Genomic DNA, 19,357 nt, shown 5'->3' with positions numbered 1-19,357 from the left:
GCCCCCTCAGCACCAGGGGGTGTGCTGAGCGAGTGTCATAAATTTTTCATCGGGTGAAAAACGGAAAACATTTACAACTCTGGCACAAATCCTCCTGATGCTGCTCAGTCCAGCTCAGAGAGTTCAGCTGCTCGGCTCCCATAGCTCAGTGTTCGTTTCTGTTTTCATTTCATTTTCATGTTTATGTATCAACACCGGCCATCGAGCCGCAGTGAGGCGGGAAAAGCAGTGAGGCCGTGCCGCAAAAAAAATAGGTCTTGCGGGAAAAATACCCCATTTTCCGGGGTGTCTTTCGGGGCGATTGAGTAACACACTTTAGTTTGATAGCAAAACCTCGGCGACCATGAGACCCCTTTTTTTGGAAAGCCTAAGAGGTCAGCCTAAATTTATGCCACCCGAACCCGAGAAAAACCGAAGTTACCCAAAGAAAAGATAAGTGTCGGCGTGTAAATTAATAAAGTGGACAGTAATGTCCGGTTTTGTTAGCCCGGCTGCCGCGGTGGTGAAAAGAAAGACAAAAAAAACTGAAAACAATTACAATCGTGTTTGTCTAGCGTACATGTTTTCTTCTCTTGTTTTCTCCTTTTTTCCTGGTTCTCTTGAGTGGAGTACCATAAATCGCCACCAAAACCAGACATCTCGCGAAACCAGAAAATTTGCGCGTCGAGGTTTACAAATGCGTAAACAAAGTTCAATTTGTTGAATCACATCAATTCCAGGGTTCGTCTTGCCTCTTTTTTCTTCTTACTCTCTCTCTCGTGTCTAATTTTCAAACAAACAGAAATAAAAGCCTTTAAATGGATTGATGCACAAAATAATTCGCTCATTCAGCCAAAACCCTGCCCGTTGGTGAGACTTGGTGAAGGAAATATGCAAATTTAAAATAGAAACCTGCTGGAAATGGATGATTCACAAAATGTTTTTACTTTTCCTTTTTTTTTGCTGTGCAAACTCGGATGGCAAACATCTTCCTTCACAATGTTACCAAACAGAGACAGAGACAGACCGGGCAAGTGCTCAATGCACTTCGGGCCGGTTGAGTAGACCTGTTATGTTGTGAACTCACTTAAGTGAACTTGCACATTAAGATAGTCGTTATCGTCGTGTACCGCGGGGAGTGTTTGCGTACATGCTTTTTGACGCTCATGGCGAATGTGTGCGTATTTTTAAAACGCTTGTTTAGTTTTGATGCGAACCGTCCATCAGCTCAATGGGCGGAACAATAATTCATATTTCATAGCGCTAATAAGTGGTGTTTAATTATGAGGGCTTTCTGATTTAAGCGTCTATTTTTATCAGCAGCTCACTCTTTTACTCAATGAGGTTAATGTAAAGGGTTTTAATTACCGTAAGTTTATCTTGCGGCTAAAAAGTTTTTAACAAAGTTTATAAAAAAATGAATTTAAAATTAAAAAAAGGTCCAAACTCACATAAACACCCAATGCCCCAAAAAGGGCAACAAGCCACTAAACGAGTCATACTTTTGGGTTAATTTGATCTCGTATTGCTTATCAGATTGATTTAATTATAATCTCGTTTCACAGTTATGAACCACTTAAAAGCGCGCCTTATCTGTGTGTTTGTGGACTCATGAATGTCACTTTTACCCATTAAACGTAATTAATATCCCTAAAAATAAATACAGCGATCTGCTCCAAATATGAGCCCCGCTTTTTGCTGACTATAAGTAATGCGTTGCAATAAGAATCGTAAAGACCATACCGCTTTCGCACTAATCCTGCCGCTGCTCAATATTGCCACCATTTGTCATGCACCTTGGCCCTGAAGAAGTTGCCTGAAGAGAAAGGAAACGATGATGAAAGTTATCGGTGGATTTCTCTGTCCGGATCGTACGCGTGAAGAATTTGTGTTTGTTTTGCTTGCAAACGGCTCCATAGCCCGGCGCACGCTCAGACATCAGAGTTCGCCGTGACTTGACCTAGGCTGTTCAGGTGTGGCCCGCGCTCTTGAGTCCATTTCCTACACGGCAAACCGCTGGACATTAGTCTCTCTTCAGACCTTCAGTAAACCCCGAACGCGGAAATGGGGCCGGTTTCTTTCCTTCGGTTTCCCACTTCCAGCTTTTGCCACAGTGGATGAATAATCGAACAAATATGGCTCCACAAGTTACTGCGTTTATTGCAGTAAGCGTTCGGCACCAGCGTCCCAGCGCCGTTTATTCTGCTGTATTTTGCTATGCCTCCGTCACCTTTGTGCCCCGGTGTGCCCGCAGAGCACGATAAATTGCGAACGCTTCAGTCAGAGAGAAGGAAACAAAAAAGTCAGCCACCGTGCCAACAAGACCTCAGACGATTATGCATGGCCACGGCACACACCACGATGCAATTTATTGCATTTTTATGTTTGTCTTACCTCGCTCTGGTCTATCAACAGAGCTCGGTCATAGGTCTGGGAGTTCTTTGAGGTAAGCGAGAGCAACCACAACTTACAGGATTAGCGCAATCGGCACCACGAAGACCATCATTTTGACGACATTTTGATTGCATTTGATGCATCGTCCCGTGTGTGGTGAACATTTCGCCACCGACGCGAGCGAGTCACCGCGTCTCTGATGACTTTTGGGCCCCTGCGAGTAGGCGTCTGGCGAGGTCGTCTACGGTGTGCAGAATACGGCACATCGACAGGGCCGAGGGCGGCGATCGTAAAATTCTTGCTGACGCATACAGCCATCCTCAATTTTAATTGTCCACCGAGAACACAAGTTGCTCCGTATTTTTTGGAGCACTGCTGATTTATTGCCAAGACAGGACCGGGTCTCCAGGACGATACAAAGTCAACGACCTTATGGTCGATTCGTTGCCATCGTTCGATTAACCCTATTGAACGTATTTCCTTTCCAGACTATTGGTTGCATCCTGCCGGTTAATTTCCTTTTGCCCGGTTCCTTCTCCTCCTCCGACGACTTGCCGAGGCCGGTGTCAAAATCGTATTGCTACCGTCATCGGTACCGGAAACTGTCGAATGCAGTCGATGGGGGGAAAAAAAGGTGGCTCCAAAAAGCGTCAGCTGTCGTCTGCAGCGCCTCCATGTCCTTTGCTACGGCGAGGAGGTAGCAGCTATGACGTTTGAGGCACAAGGCACAGCCCGGTCCGAGAGCCTTGGTGGCAAACGATGATAAATGGTTATGCAAACAGCAGTGGTTGATTGAGCTGGTGCTGGTGGACGGTCAGGAATTATCCGGCAGGCGTGATAATTGAACCTTAACGAAAAATGTCCGCTATTCGTGGATACCTCCCGCAAGCCCGACTTGGGCGGTATGGGTTATTGAACTGGATTTTGCAACTGCCAATATTGACTGATGGAAAAAGATTTGTTCTAATATTTGCTTGAACCAGGAAGCCCTGAAGCTCACTGTGTTAATTGAAACTATACACTTGAGGAGATTTGAAGCGAATTGCGGAGGTCCTGGAATATCGCTGCATAGCTCTTTCTGCATCTGCTGCGCCAGGAGTCCTCAAGAAATTCTTCCAGCAGTTGCTCCGTATCAATCCCTTCTCTCCCGCACCCGTTCCAGCCGGTCTTTTTGTGAACGTACTTTAACGGTCGGATTAATTTCAAACAGTTCTACGGCATCATCGGTTGCGTTGCGCTTTGTAATGAGCTCTCCGGCGTGATGCCGTGATGCAATATTAATGGTTGGCTGTGCTGGCTCGAAAAAAGGTGGCTACGTACGTAATTCTGCATTCGACAGCCAGCAGCCATATTAATCTCCCGACAGGAGCAACCAAACCCCCGGGGCACAAAAGGTACCAGCCCGTGAGTTCGCGCAAGACGATTGAAGAACCATTAGAGGACCCGTAGGGTAGAAACGCTTGTACGCTGCTTCTATTGTTTTCGTTTTCCCCTCGTTTTTCGATAATGGGGTTTTTCTTTGGTCGAAACGCGCTGAAGAAAGCATCAGGGATCTTTATCGGATCTCTAACACGGCGAGACAGAGTGATGTGTACCGTTCAAGCTCTAAATGCGAATCGGAATCGTGCTGCACTTCAAGAAACACACAGCTTCCGAAATGTGTTGGAGTTGGGGTTTTGTTTAGCCCACTGTTAACGGTCTGGTGCATATCTTCGATGCACTTTCTGTTTTGCTAACAAACAAACCAAAAAGAAGGGCAAAACAAGATGCATCTGCTGGAGCACCGTGAATTCCGTGTTGATAGAAACGAATGTGCCAATCGTGTGGAAAAACAAGAGCTACTTCTCGATTTGCCGGTTTCAGTTTTATTTTCTCGAGTCCAAAACAAACGAACAGAATGCATCGTCTCACACCATTGAGGCATGATTCAGCACGGAATGTTCGAATGCTCATGGCCGTGTGTCATTCGGCACGTTATGATTTTATGATGGAAATAAATGGCCAACGTCAGGATCAGGTCCTCGTGGGAGATTAAGCGGGAGAAAGGATTAGACGACGTCGTCGCTGGGAAGAAGGGATATTCGTGGGTGGGGGATGAAAAATCAACTGCCGCTGATTGACGACCGTCGTCGAGTCACGCTTCTGCTGCGCGAGCTAGGGATTTAGACGACCTTCATCTGGTCGAGGGTTTGCCCGAAAATTAGCCATCTTCTGCCTCTGTTTTCGCACCAGGAAAACTCGCACCAGGACTTTTCAATTTTGCATGTGACCATGGACACCTCCCATGGTTTTTGCGTTACGTGGGGAAACGGTGGCTTAGGAGGCGACATGATCATCCCAGCGCATGAGTCACATGATGCTCAGGAAAACTGGGTGTGTGCGGCTGACGGTTGGCATCATAATTGAATATTATGATGCAACCAATGAGGGTGTTTAATTTTTGTGTCTGACAAGCGCGGAGTGGGAAGGTTTTCCAGTTGAGTGACATGCTGGTGGACAGCTAGGGTGACTGTAGGGTTTAAATGTACTTGGGCAAAGTTTCGAGTTGCGATGAGATGCGATAATGGCGACAAAGATGTGATCAGAATTTAAAAAAAGTAGCTGCACTTCAAGGATACTGCGGGAATAGTTATTGTATCCTCGCTCTTTGATTTATTCGGGATAGAACTACGAGCACAAGACAACTCCGAAACATCTCCACCAAATTCCTGTCAACTTCATGCAGCTTTAAAGTGATTTGTTTGTTTATGGCTCTGCATCTGACATCGGTCAGTAATGGGATGGCTTTTAGTGTGGAATAGCTGTGACCAAAATGGAGAATAAACGAGAATTCTTACACACCAAGACCACTCCCTCGGACAATTTAGACTAGCAGTCGTTCATGTTGTAATTAAAGAGCAAACATGTAATTATTGCTCGGCTGCTCGTAAGCTTCAGCGTTTGATATGCCGTTCCCGGCCAACAGTTCCATCATCAGCAGACGGGTACAAAGACGGCGACGACGAACGCTAATCGAATGGAAAACGGTTCCCTTCTGAAGCGATTTGTCACATCAGACGCTTGCAACACTCCACAACTGATTCCAAGGAAATATGTTTCCATCCATTGCTTGTTTGAAGCGATCGGTGGAAAATTGAATTCTTAACCACTTTGTGCCATAAAGCTAGTGTTAGCGTTAGCCAAAAACGATTGAGCTACGGATTATTATTCACCAGATGATGGTTCAATATCCCGACTGGGGCTCTCGACATTCCTTCCGAGCTGTCCCACTCGGTTCACACAGCTTGAACTCGATTGCTCTGTTGGAGTTGGAGAGAAAATATTATTTTCCATTAGACCAACGACCGGCGGCTAATGTTGGGAAATAGTTTTTCCACCATCCTTGGTGAATGACTGAAGTGACTTGCGCTTAAGAACAGACGGGTGAAGAATTGAAATTGTAAACTACGCTTCGGTTGAATGTGGTCCCTTTGTTGGACGCATATTTTCATTTCATGAAGATACCACAAAGGAGCATCCATTCCAGATGAATCTTCAGAGTTTTTTCACAAAGAAAACTAAAATATTGGTAGAATCCCTAGATAAAGACACGAGAAAAAGGTGTTACCGTCATCTAGATTAAGTATCTTACTGCTATGTGTGTTTTATCGCCTAAATGTATGCAATATCAAAGCACAAAAAATATCTCTTCCCCCCAATTTATACGCTCATCATAACGATCCTAGCTTATTATGCATTTGCTGACAGTTAACTTGCTTCGCTACCAAAACATTTACTTTGAAGCAGCTGGTATGCAATGAAGCAAATCCTTGTCAGCCGTATTTGATGAATTACTTCTGAGACAGGATAGGGCGGGAAAAAAATCCAAAATCTCCTCCTGAGTCAATTTGCTCGGGTAGCATCAGGGTAGTCTCGTTTACGGTTCTTTGTCTGTGACACATCCCCAAGCCCAAGGATTTTGGCGTAGGATTAAGCGATTTCCAGGAACAGAGGCAGTAAACACGCCAATCTCCCTGCAACCGTGAGCTCACCGTGTGACAAACTTCATCAAATTAGCTTTTATCATTCCTCCCGCGTGTTTGCAGAATTCCATGCTCCTGTTTCCTTCTTTTTTCCTACGACTAGGGAGAAAACAAATGTTAGAATTTTCCGTTTGCCCTTACTCTCGCGAGTCTAGTCCCGAGTGTGGAATTTTATTCCAACTCGAATTCTTCAAAGGAAAAACGGAAATACCACTGGGGAACGATAGGCCGCCCTCAGCGAAACGGCGCAGGTGTTTCCAGCAATGGGTTAGGGAAGCTGTGCCATTGCTTCCGACCCTGTCTGCCCTCCTATCTCTCCCTTAATGAACTGGTTGCTTAAAGATGCCGCGAGCTCGATTAAGCTTTCTTCCTCTTTTTATGCTCTTCCGCTGCGCTATTTTCGGATGGCTCCATGGCGGAAGATAACTGTGTTCTTAGCGTGTTAGAATTCTGCGCCCAGCCCAGCTTGGCCCAGCGACTTGTGTGATGCCACTGATAACTACCCTAGACACCCTGAGCGAGTGCGGAATGAGTAATTTGGTGAAAAATTGAATGTAATCTCCCAGAAGACACCCTGGGAAAGGGGCAGCAGTAAAAAAAAATCAAAAGAGAAACGTAAACGATTTTTTGAACCGCTTTTTGCAATGCTAGGGTAAATAGACAGTCGGAGGCACCATTTTTTGTTGTTGTTGGGCGGTGGAACTTTAATCAGATTTTCCCCGGGGAATCCTCTCCCGAAGACCTCCGAACACGCTTTCCGCTGTCATAAATCTAGAGTAAATATGATTGATTAGCACAATTTTTTCAAATGCCTTTATCGGTGTACCTACCACCTGCGGGCGCCATATTTAACGACACATTCATCGTTGCTTGATATGAGAACGGGAAGATTTCAGTTCATTTTGTTTAGAATTTATTGTATTGTGGAAAGGTTCATTAAGACGTGGAACGCTATTTCTCTTCTGCTGATTGGATAATGTTGTGGTGTGATTGGAACAGATTTTGAACAGTCTGAAGGCCATGACACAGATCGAGATCCGCTGTTTGCGAAACTATGTTAATGTAATGTTTCAAAATAATTGTCTGTCGGTCTCAAAGACTCAATTGCATGTGCGCTATATCTCGCTCAAAAAACACATGCCATCGCAAGGAAATGGAAAAGAAAACAAGAACCTGTCATAACACACTAATCGTCTGCAGGACTCGGCCGCTAGTCATCCGGCCATCTTCACACCACGTGCTCGAGCAAAGATCACCGAAGCCCAGACAGCTTCCGAACATCGGCTGGGTGTTATTTTTGGCCATTATCACAACACGCCGAGATGCGATTTCTAATGGAGAACTCAAATAGAGCTCGGGACTCGGAATGCCAGCCATTAACGACCGCGGTTACGTTTTGGACGACGATCCAACTGCATTTGGAAGCCACGAGCTCAAGACGATCGTCGTCCCGGTCAATTAATCAGAGCTTCCCGACACGCACAAACACCAGAAGCACCCAACCGTTGTCACAACCGGTGGACACCCGTCGGACGCCTTTTAGCGCGGACAAAACTGCTCCAACTTCGAAGACTCGCGCCCAGGCCACAGTGACAATTAATCATCAAAGCCTAAGCTCCGCCCTCCGGTGTCAGGTTTCGTGATTTGACTGGGTCCCGGTGTACTGATCTGGTGCGGACCTTCCGATACTGATAAGCCACCGGGTCGAGCATCAAACCCCGGTGCGTGAAGATTGATCGTTTTCGCAGAGGGTCAAAATTAATTGGACCGATCTCATCAGCGTACTGTGTTAGCTTTGTTGGTACGAAACATCAAGTTAACAAGTTTGTGTCTTGCGCTTTTTTGTTGTTGTTTCTATTCGCCGAAACTTGTTGAGGAGTTCCCCGGAGTTCCCGGGAGCATTTTGACTCCCCTCGCTGTGAGCTCTGAGGTGGAATTTCTCATTCATAGGCCGTGTTGAAGCGGTACAAATTATCACGTCCAATCGTTTGACATATACACACAGCGTGGAGTCGATTGTATGATTCGGTTTTGGCTATAGTCTTATACTTCTTTTTGAGGATGCTTCCATTTTTGGGTAAACAAGGACATTAGACATCTTGTACTACAGCTCACAACAACTCTGAAAAAGAAAGACAACGTCAAGAGGACATTTGGCGGTGAGTGCTCCGGCTTGGAGTCTTGAGTCTTGTGCGCAGATTTTGAGGTCTAATCTCAAGCTAAACGGTCATTTATGAGACTTCGCGAACCTCGCGATGATGGTGTAACGGTTGGACATACCTCACAACAGCACGCCTTTTATCGATCGATCGTCTCCTACTGATAACACACCGAAAGACAGTTGGAGGATTTTTCGGAACACCAGTGACAACCAACCGTAGATGTAGGTTAAGGCTCTCCGTCTAACCACAGGCCCAACCATAAACAATCATTTCTCTTGTGGTCGTGTTTCGCTCCAAAACGGAAAATGGTCAACGTGGGCGATTGATTTGTAGTCGGACTGCAGTTTATATCAGTTGGTCGATTCCTCCTTTATTTACTGCCGACGAGAGTCGTGCAGCTCGGCTGCAGAAAAATCGGCACGATCCTCAAGGTCCGAGCGATCATGGGCGCCACAGTGTCATTCCACCGCATTCAGAAGATAAACCATTTACAACGCTCTCTCTCGTACTCGGGGAGTTGAGAAGTCCGGAAAGCCTGAAATAACTTATTGGTTTAATGAAGATCATGTGGGGCGTGTAGCGATTATATGTAATTTCCATCCTGCAAAGCTTGTGCTGCGAGCAGCGGTAGCAGCCACGGCGCGTAAATTGATAAATGTTAATCCTCTTAGCGCTGGCTGCAATTATCGCGGCTCTCCTAGGCTAACAGGCTTTTAAGACTGCGTCTTGTCTAGCTGCACCTTCGAGAGAGAGAGGGAGAGAGTCTTGAAGCGTCACCCCGACGTCGAGCTCCCATTAAATGGCGATATTAATTAACGCCTCGATCCCGTAGCTCATCGTCATCTGTTGGGACGACGTCTTGGTAGGGATCCCCATTGGAGTTGTTGTGTGAAAGTGTGCACACAAGCTTACATCGTAAAAGCTCCCGGTAAAACCGTCGTTCGCGAATGTCTAGAAAATTAATTAAGCCCCACGATAGGTGCGCCGACTTTTCCGATTGGTTGAAGTTAATAATCTTACGTTCGATTTGTGTTCCTCGGCGGGCAGACAGCGCAAGACAGAGTTCGGTTCGACGAAGGGCTACAAAGTTGCACATCCAATCTAGTCGCGCGGTACAGGTTATTTATGGTTAGTTTTATTATCCAGCAAAGTATCGTGTAAGCAAAACATTTTCCTTGTTCCCACCCTAACGCTGATCGGTTTTTCCCGTGCCAAAAAATAAAAGTAAAATAAATAAAAGCTCACCGAGGTGTGTGCATCAATCTTGTTCCGCGCGCGTGTTCCAGCAGCCCGTGAACCGTGCAATGTGTGCGCTTTCGTGAAACACATGTACAAGTGATCACTCAAAAACGACGCGAGAGAAAAAAAAGCTGTGCTCAAAAGAAAGTGTACAAATCCCTTTCACGTCAACGGTGTGTGATTGTCAGGGAAGCGGTAAAGCATTATGGTTGTGCTGCTACGAGCAACGACGACGACAGCTGAGTTGTGATCCGACAACAATAATCTCGCGATCCAGACACACACGCACACAATGCCAACACAAGTGCTCTAGAGCCAACTCCGTGGAGGGAGGTTGATAAAGCGAAGGGATTTTCAACCGTAGCAGTTTCCCGTCCCGGCCGCCGCGATGGGAAACTCATCGTCATCGTCGTCCTCGGCGCGCAACGAGAAAGGACGAAAGTGTCGCAGCTTACCAAATTCACCGGATGTTCGAAGGTAAATCGGTTACAGCGGGAAGAGACCGGTGTTTTTTTGTTTTAGGAACTGTTCTTTTATGTAGCTTCGATGATTGACACAAAGTGCTCAACATCAGAAGGAATCCCTGGGTATGCTTGTGGTCGATTGTTGTTTGAACTAGATGGAGAGAGAGAGATTTTCATACAAAGAATTGCAATTTTTATGTGAAAAAATAATAATTTTGCTCTTTAAAAGTATATTTTTGTCATGTGAAATGCATACTTGCAGGCAAAATTGTACTCTTTCTTATAGCAAAATTAGATTTTAGCGGTTTATAGTTGAAAAAAAGACAAAATTTTCACACAAATTGCATACTGCAAGATAAATATTTCACATGCTTAACACAAGCGCCTGAAGGTATGCAATGCTCAGCACAAAAATCTTTTTAAACAGCTCATTGCTTCCCTTTCGCTCGACATGTGACGCCGGGGTAGCAAGTACACTTGCAGTTCAAACAACAAAAAACCCATCCTCACAGTCCAACGCCCTCAAGATGCTGAGCATGATGTACATTATTCAGCATGCGCAGCACTCGAAGGAAGGAAATAAATTTTAAAATTTGCATACACACTCACTTCCTCGATGCATCCACCACCACGTGCTGCAATAGTTATGAGTATTCTCCTAAGCATCCACTCAGACTTCTTTTTCGGAAAATGAAAAACGATTTGCTTATAATTTCCCTCGATACGTGCCACGAGTTGGTCACATTTTCCGAACGGCGCGGTCCGGTGGGTTTCTTTGTCAAGGTTTTAAAGCAATGTGAGCTCTTCGGTGAAGAGCCTGGGTGGCTTTCTTTCAGCTCTGTTCGGCGTCTCAAATCACCATGTTAGCACCATGGTCCAGTGCACACACATAAACAGAGAGTCTCGGTACGCATCAAACGTTTTCGCACTTGACGTTTAGGTCGAAGCCATGGAGAGCCGCTCGCAACAACCGATCAATGTCCGATCGATTTCAACTTGAAACCGTATCCTTCTAGCTGACGATTGAATTGCCCACGTTCAGGTGTGATGCGCTCCCCCGGCTAGAGGACGCTCTAGACGAGTCTCACCTTTACCGGTTAGCGCGGGTAAGCTCAATGACCCGGCTCGAAACACTACCGGAAAAGGGCCATGAATGAGCCAACAACTCGTTGGATGGATGCAATTACGGGCTAATTTCATCAGACAACAAAACAACGCTCCACCACCATTCGCGGGATGCGAAGGCGCTTGATGGCAATGAGTGGGAAAGGGAGAAAGAGGGGTCGTTTGTCGCCTACGCGACTCGTGAAATGAATCACGACGCAAATCAAATCACCTCCTCCAACGAGAACTGCAAAGGGCATCATCCCGGTCTCCAGTCTCCCATCTGTCACTTTGCCCCACTTCAGGTGAAGTTTTGCCCTTTGAAGAACAGTGCCTGGTGTACGCTAATGAGTGCATTGTTCTGAAATCTGGCAAACGGTGGTGAAGTACCCGTGAGAAGCACCCGCCAGATCGCGACGTGCAATTACGCGACAATTTTTTTTTTCGTTTTCGGGGAACCGAAAGACTTCGCGACCTCACATTAAGTGTCATTGAAGATGTTAATAAATTAGTTCGTTATTGTTTCGGGTTCATGGACGACAAAGCTCGCCGGAGACGGAGTATTGCTGTATTTCTGTATTCATTGGTCAGATTGAGTGGCGTCCCGGGTCTCGGTAAACGTGGCCAACGGTAAAAAGTGGTTGTTACTTTTGGCACCTGCCCACAGACGACCATGGGCAAATTATGGCATTATTTCACGCTATGAAGATACCTGGCCAACACGGGGAACTGCGTTGGTTGCTTTGGAACTCTTCCAGCTTTTTTCGCCTCCACTATCAACTGACCATATCGTGAAGAGTTTTATGTTGCCTGCGACGTCCTCAAAAATGGGTGGGCGCCAAAGAGGTGTCGAATATCCGGACCTTGTTTTTAAATATCTACCTTGCTGCATCGCACGTCCACGTTATAGGCGTGGGATTTTTATGTCCATGTCGGAGTATATTCGGTAATTAACGAATGCTGTTCGTATATGGTTATAGTCTCGGATTGGAGTTAATCCGGAAGATTGTGGAGATCTCTGTGGAGGTCTTTGCTTAAGTTAAAATAAAATTCTCAAAATTTACAGGATACACTGTCTATATATAAGTTCCATACTAGCTTCCCCTTAGGGGATATTCAGAATCTATAGAGTCCAGAGATATTCTAGAACTTCTGAGATCTCTAGTGGGATATTATATTCGTGAGTAATACATCAAGAAAGTATGGGCCGACTAAACTTCAGTCTAGAGTTCCGTAAGCAATAACCATCAGGAGTTCTTCTGGACGATTTCTGAGATCTCTCCTCTAGACGTTGGTCGGGTTTAATTCAATTAGCCCACTGATTCGGAGCAATACATGATGAAGTACAGCTGCAATAGTTTCCCTATTTGTCAGCCATTAAGAAACAATTTGTTCCGTACCATTATTAATGATTGATCAACTTTGTTGCCCATATGTTTGTACCCCATCCCATTATCTGTCCCATATAATTTAGAGTGTCATACCTCTCCGGATACTCCACTCCAAGATAGAAACCGAACAAAAACACACACAACCAAGAAACAGGGGAATCAAATGGAAAACATGCCACACAGCTCTGGGTTCCTACGAGTCACGCCGACCAGCTGACTTGTCACACGGGCCACAGAGACTTCAGAGTTTCTATCCCTTATGGTGTTTGCTGCTGCTAAAATTAGCCTTTCCGAAAATGTAGCGCAAGCGTGCGCGCCCGTGGTCGGTTGTGTACGATTGAATAATAATAATACACGCTCTTTGTGCAGTTGGCCGCTGCCGTACCGTGCCAGGAAAATGCATCCTTTCGTGCTGAATCATACGCTGCTGGAGCACTGCAGTACTGCACGTGTCAACCACATTTTTCCCGGCTGCGAGTGAAACAGAAGGTTGGATGAATCAGCTGGAAAATTGACACATTTTAAGATGATCATGCAATGATTTCGAGGTTGGATTAGAATGCTTTGTTGATGACCCGGCGGGCTAATGTATTGCGACATGATGCGGTAGATTTTAGTATCATTACTCGGGATGCATTTATTCGTCCAGATAAAAACGCGGGCGTTCGTGTCCCTCGGGAGAAAAAGCATCCCAAACAACAAAGAAAATAAATCATAAGCATTTGCTTTATGAGTTCCAGGAGTCAAAATCTAAATATCACAAACAAAACGAACCAACGTCGGTTCGGGCAACACTATTAACTACGCTTCCGTTATAGACCATTAAATATCCGAATATCGTTGTCGGCGGTACGATTTTATTGCTTCTTCAACTATCAACAGCCCCAAAACTGTTCAAACTGTCATCAGAAATAGAAACAGCTAGCCGTACCGATCATCATCATCGGCACCATCATCGATTTACGACTGTCAACACCGCGGCGTACGACTGTCCAACCGAACTTCGTCGTCGTTGTTGTTGGCGATTCTTCGCCCAAGAAACAAGACGTCAACGACCGGTTATGCTCGTTTGCTTCTAACGCTTACGGGGACGACTTCTGCCGAAAAAGCCGTAAAAGTAATTCCGTCCCCGGGCGTGCCCCAAGCTTACGGTCGACTCCATGGACCCTAACCTATATCTGACGCATCACAGTGAAACAGCATTCGCAGATTAGCCTAAGGCACTGGGTCAAAAGTGGTGGTCGCTTGTCCCGCGCTGCTGGATCGATTTGTGGTGGTTCATCCGTGTTTGTAAGTGCCCGAATGAAAATGGAGATCCCCCCCACCCGAGGCCAATGATCGATTCGATGTTCTGGACCTGGGATTTTTGGAAGCTTCACGGCTCGAGCGCCCTGTCAGAGGGCACACGACAATAATTGCAGAATAGAAAGTTTTGCTGAGATCCAGAAAACTTTACCGAGCAAAAAGTGAAACTGAGCATTTCTTCCAAAACGCACCGTGTTGTGTAAATTGCGTTCCCACAACGTAATTCGAGAGCGCCCAGTAGTGTGATCCAGTTCGGTGGAGAGTAAATTTGGGATTTGAAACAATTTTCTGCTTTCCGCACGAACGAGCTCGCACAAACTCAATCGCAAACAGATGCCGGACTTTGGTGTTGAGTGGAAGCAATTCAAATCGTTCGCAGTCACCAAACTTTATACGCTCGATAATAAAAGATCGAAGGAGCGAAAAACAGGGCGAAAAGTTTTAAATTTGTGCTGTCAATTTTTCATGTGATCTTTGAACTTCGGACGCTGTTGATGTTGCCGATTTTCGATGCCCTCTCCGTCTCTTTCTCAGTTGACTCGAGTGGTGCTTCTTGGTTGGGATATTTAAGGTTCAAGAAAACACACTCGAGTGGGCATTGGAGCTGGTGCCGGGAAGATATATTTGGACGCTTGAAATACTTTTGGGTTTCGACTTCATGTCAGTAACATCTTGAGCGGCTTATCACATTTTTATATTGGACTTTTTAATTCGCCATCAGCAATTGCTTAGTCTGGACGAAAAGGGTATAAATCGCAGAAAAAAAGATTTCTTTTACCTCTTTTCACATAAATATTACCATACTGATTACACCCTGTCGATGCGTGCATTATTATGATGAATCCCCATCGCTAGATTGATCAAGTCATCAAAATTCTTCATCCCCCTACGAACACTATTCAATGCGACAGACAATGGCAGCTCGCTAGCAGCCCGGGTCCCATATGCCCACACGGATGACAGTCGCTCAGACATAATCATGCCCCGGTTTTGCAATTAACTCGATGAGAGGAGCCTTAAACGCTAAGCCATTACATGCTGCACCGTCGTGCCCAACCCGAAACACGCGAATTGCAAGAAGTCATCACACCGTCGTCTCGTCTGCAGCTGCACGAGAGGCAATAAATATCGGAAAAAACTGCACGATACTCGTAAAAAAGGAGCATTAATAAGCCGTACCCACAGGATTGGATTTTTGTGCGCCACAGAGACACGGTCTCTTGTGTAGGTGTTGGCGGTGTACCTTAATGAAGGTCTCCGCCCGTTGCCTTATGCCTGCGGGCACAAGTTCTCTTCCCGCGTGGAGTGGCTCCGACGGTACACACACTGTCTGGCTCTCCTATATCTTGGTGTCTGGCACACGATCTCTTGCCTTAGTTCAGGTGGGCTGTGATACATTGGGGCGAGCGATCTTCGTCTTCGTTTTCGGGGTGGGTCTTCTTCGCCCGCTGCAGCTGGAAGATGTTCGAGTTCGATCAATCAAGCTGAAAGGGATAAGAGCACTACCCGGAACCAAACGATCGTACGGTAGCATTCAGTGCAGTGGAGCACCTCGGGAAGATTATAACAGACCTCGGGAATGGGATGAACTGGCGATGATCGAGAGCGTAGGCGCACACTCGTCCACAGTTATTAATGACAATGCATTAACGGACTATTTCCATTCTGAAATGGCGGGCGGGGGGGGGGGGACTTTGCTTTGTTGGAGAACTGGCGGAAAGCTAAAATGGATCATATTTTAAAATGTAGAGAGAGTTCATGGAATGTGGACCAAGTCACCAAAAGTGCTCCACGACTCCACTCAAACGATGTAGATGTTTGCCAAAAATTCGCTCATTCGACCATATTGCTCCAGTATGTGGCTGGCTCAAGATTTGAGGCCGTTTTGGACTGCTTTTGCCTGCTTCAATCTTTGTTAGCCACATGGTGACATTAAATTTGGAGATTTATGTCCTGAAGCGCGAGACTCTCGACGACGTCCCTCCCTGATGCTGTCTTCTAATGGCGGTTTATTTTGTGAAAGATTGTAGCGATAACTGGATCGGAACGAATTGGTTCTAGTCCGGATTCTAGACACCGATGCGGACACGTGCTCTAACAGGATAGTATTTCTTCTGCTACATCCAATACATCATTTCCTACGACGAGATATGGGATGCAACATACAAGACTCTGCCCAACCACGAATGGTAGGCCGCTTCGGGGTTTATGGTAATTAACGCCCATTTTAGAGTCAAATGAATACCGTCGGAGATGCCTTTCTTTCATCTTGCGGTCCTCTCTCTCCAAACTATTTTCCCCAAATTAGACGATGCTTCTAGAGATGAGGTGTTGTGTGGTGACAACGGACGATGCTATGGGTTGGAGATTTTTGACGACCACCACAAATCAAACACTCTCTCAAGTGGACGTTTGACAGCAGGCACACAGTCGCATCAATTCCTGAGCGCTTCCCTTCCATCACAACAAAATGGAAATAAATTATGCAATTCCTCAAACGACGCTGTAGGCTCTAACCACACCGAACGTGTCAAATATGGCCACCAATGTATTGGGGGGGAATAAAAGGGAGAATAAAAATAAACTGTTCTCATAAAAGCAAACTACACACACACACACACACCAACCCAACAGGCTTCCAAGAGGATGGAGAAATGCTCAACTTTAACCTCCTTTTTGCAAAGTGGTTCTCGGACCGGTTCGGTCGTGCGTGGCTGTGAATTGAATTTGCTCCACCATGCAAAGCAACCCGGCACGCCAGAATGGGCCGCCGATGCACCTTTTCCTAAATAGGTAATTTCCACTTTTGCTTCCACCATCTCCGACTGGTCGTAGCCACCGTCGCAGATATCGCGAAGAGACCGGTAAATTGAATGGATGGAGGCTAACAGTGACCAGCGGAAAAGGTGCTACAGTAATAAACATGTACAGTAGAGAAGTGAGCAAAACCAAGCACTGCCTAAGAGCAATTCTCCAGACAGATGCTTTTAACAGGAAACCGAACTGTTGTGGTTGATAAAAGATGCAAAGAAAGAAAATCGAAACGTACGAGATAAAGGCACAATAAAGCATTTTATGCTGTCGGCGCTGCCTACTGCAGGAAGGAGATATTGGAAAGGAGGACAGAGGCTGTGAGATGGCGTGCGTCGTGTTGGCTGCTTTTGTATGCAAAACATGATTTGAAATGAACAAAACGTTAGAACATTAAATGAACTGAAAACAGCAAGTGACAGGACTGAATGCGTTTCAAGTTCTATCTCTTCTTTTCTTATCCTTTTATATGGTGTTGAGTTTTGCTTCTCCTGTTTTATTTTTTTATATTTATTTACTCTTTTATTTGGTTCATTACTTAGTTCAGATCCATGTTCTTTAAATTTTTTAAACATAATTTCCTTTTCAATAACAATTTTACATTGACGTTTTATACTTTTTTTGCATTTTAATCTGCTCTTTAGCTGATTTGGCTCGTTCCTTGTTTATTTTATTGTTTTTTAAAATTATTTTTATATTTATTATCCAACTATTTGGTTATCTCCTTCTCTTTTTTAGTTCTTTCTAAGTGTTTTTGTCGATTTTTCTTGAATTTTTAAAAAATAATTTTATTGTTGTTTTAATTTACCTTAATTGATCAAAATTTTCAAGAATATTTCAGCCTTTTTCGTTTCTACTTCATTATTTTATTGTTTACATTTGTTTTATAATGGTTTTTCAATCGTTTTTGTATGTTTTTTTGTTTTTAATTTGAGTTTTCTATTCGTTTTTCTTTTGTTGTGACTGTCAATGCTTTGTTTTGTATATTATTCCAACTTTTTATAATTTTTAATTACCGTACTAAGACTTCTAGAATTTTTTTATCTTTCTTAAAAACATGTTTTGCTTCGAGAAATTATTTTCTGGTCCACAAAACCCTTCTAATGTGCAAATCTGTGCCTCACCGGTTTGACGCGAAAGGCAAAAAACAAGAAGGAAACCGTGACCCTTAAGACTACTAACGTTTTGCCCATTCCAACCCCAAAACCAAGAACGTCAAACGCAAGAAAAAGATTAGCATCAATTATGACCATTCAGCGCCACCCGTTCTGTGACCTCATCATCCAACGGCCCATCGTCTGCTCGTGTTTCTAAAGCACGCTTTAATTAACGAGCAAAACGTTTCGCTGCCAGTAGGCATCGATCTTGGCCGCCTCGAAAACCAGCTCGTCGTTGACCCAATTAGCAGTCGCCGGCACCAACTAATCACCCGCACTCTCGGATGGGCCGCTTTTTGAAACAAAATCGATTCAAAGCCGCATCCATCGATCGAACGAGCTACGTCGGGGGAAGATCGTTCCGCTGTCAAACACGCGGATCGATTGATTTTTAAAGGGACGTGACATTTTTGTTACGTCCCACGAGCGTCGACAAGCGATCGATCTAATTGTGGATCTGGAAGCGTTCGTAATCCTCATCCGAGAAATCGGTGTCATGCCGTTTGTGATGGGGGGAAAGCTATAACAACACCAGCCAACGAAGCGGAGGAATGAAAGACACGACAATTTGACAACAAAGTTTTATTTTTAAGCTGCAACTCTCTACTCCACTTGCTGATCGTTTCTTTATTTGTGTGGTTTGTTTACTTAGTCTGGGCTGGGTGTAAGGAACGCGTTGCTAGAATATGGACGTAGTTTTGAGTTGATATAGCTGAGATCCCTCACAGAAGAAGTTGAAAATTGAGGGGCTCAGAATAAAATGATCTAAAATGGAGAATCTTGGTGATCTTGATGAAGAGTCTTGTCTAAGATCGAACCCAACATACTACAGCCACAGGCATCTGTTTGATTACTGACGTTGGCGATTCGTTCCACACGGTGTCTAGAAACATGTTGCTCAAACAGCTGTTGTGTGGAATCTTACTGTCAAGCACACACACACCAAGGCGAACTCCCTGAGGCGATCTCTCATCTTCACCGTGACGAGTTGTATTTATTCATCCGCCACATTCGTTCCGGCAGTGCAGTCGTGCAGTTCTGCAATTTCTCACACCTCAAGAGCGGAAACGTAATTAAATACATCATCTCTTGTTGACTCGATACATGCCACAGGCTGATGCTGTGGATGTCCAGAATCAGGTCCACAGAAAGAGAGAGAGTACTCATCCGCCATTACACTCGAATACTTTCTGAACCTGAAGAAGCAAAAAACAAGTGGGCAAAATTGCGTAGACTTCCTGTTGCAAAAGAAATTGATACCATTGCGAACGGCATTCTCGGCAAGTTCACTGCTCCACTGCTAGCAGTATGATGCAACCTAAAAATAAA

At 45.0% G+C, this 19,357-nt stretch overlaps 1 protein-coding gene across 11 annotated transcripts in view; it reads left to right on the top strand.

Moving 5' to 3' along the window:
- LOC118510785 (protein sickie) overlaps positions 1-19,357 on the top strand; it is a 292,680-nt gene that overhangs the window by 168,000 nt on the left and 105,323 nt on the right. Inside the window, exon 1 of one of the 11 annotated variants that reach the window (XM_036053080.1) lies at positions 9,832-10,273. The exons of the other annotated variants lie outside the window; for them this stretch is intronic. Coding sequence (XP_035908973.1) covers positions 10,185-10,273 — 89 coding nt within the window. The 5' untranslated portion in view covers positions 9,832-10,184. Of the gene's footprint in view, positions 1-9,831; positions 10,274-19,357 lie in introns of those variants that run through there. 11 annotated transcript variants of the gene reach the window in all.

The sequence above is a fragment of the Anopheles stephensi genome, chromosome 3 (genome assembly GCF_013141755.1).
Source record: "Anopheles stephensi strain Indian chromosome 3, UCI_ANSTEP_V1.0, whole genome shotgun sequence".
Taxonomy (NCBI): domain Eukaryota; kingdom Metazoa; phylum Arthropoda; class Insecta; order Diptera; family Culicidae; genus Anopheles; species Anopheles stephensi.
Note: the sequence above shows the minus strand (reverse complement) of the source record. Positions and strands in the feature narration are given on the sequence as shown.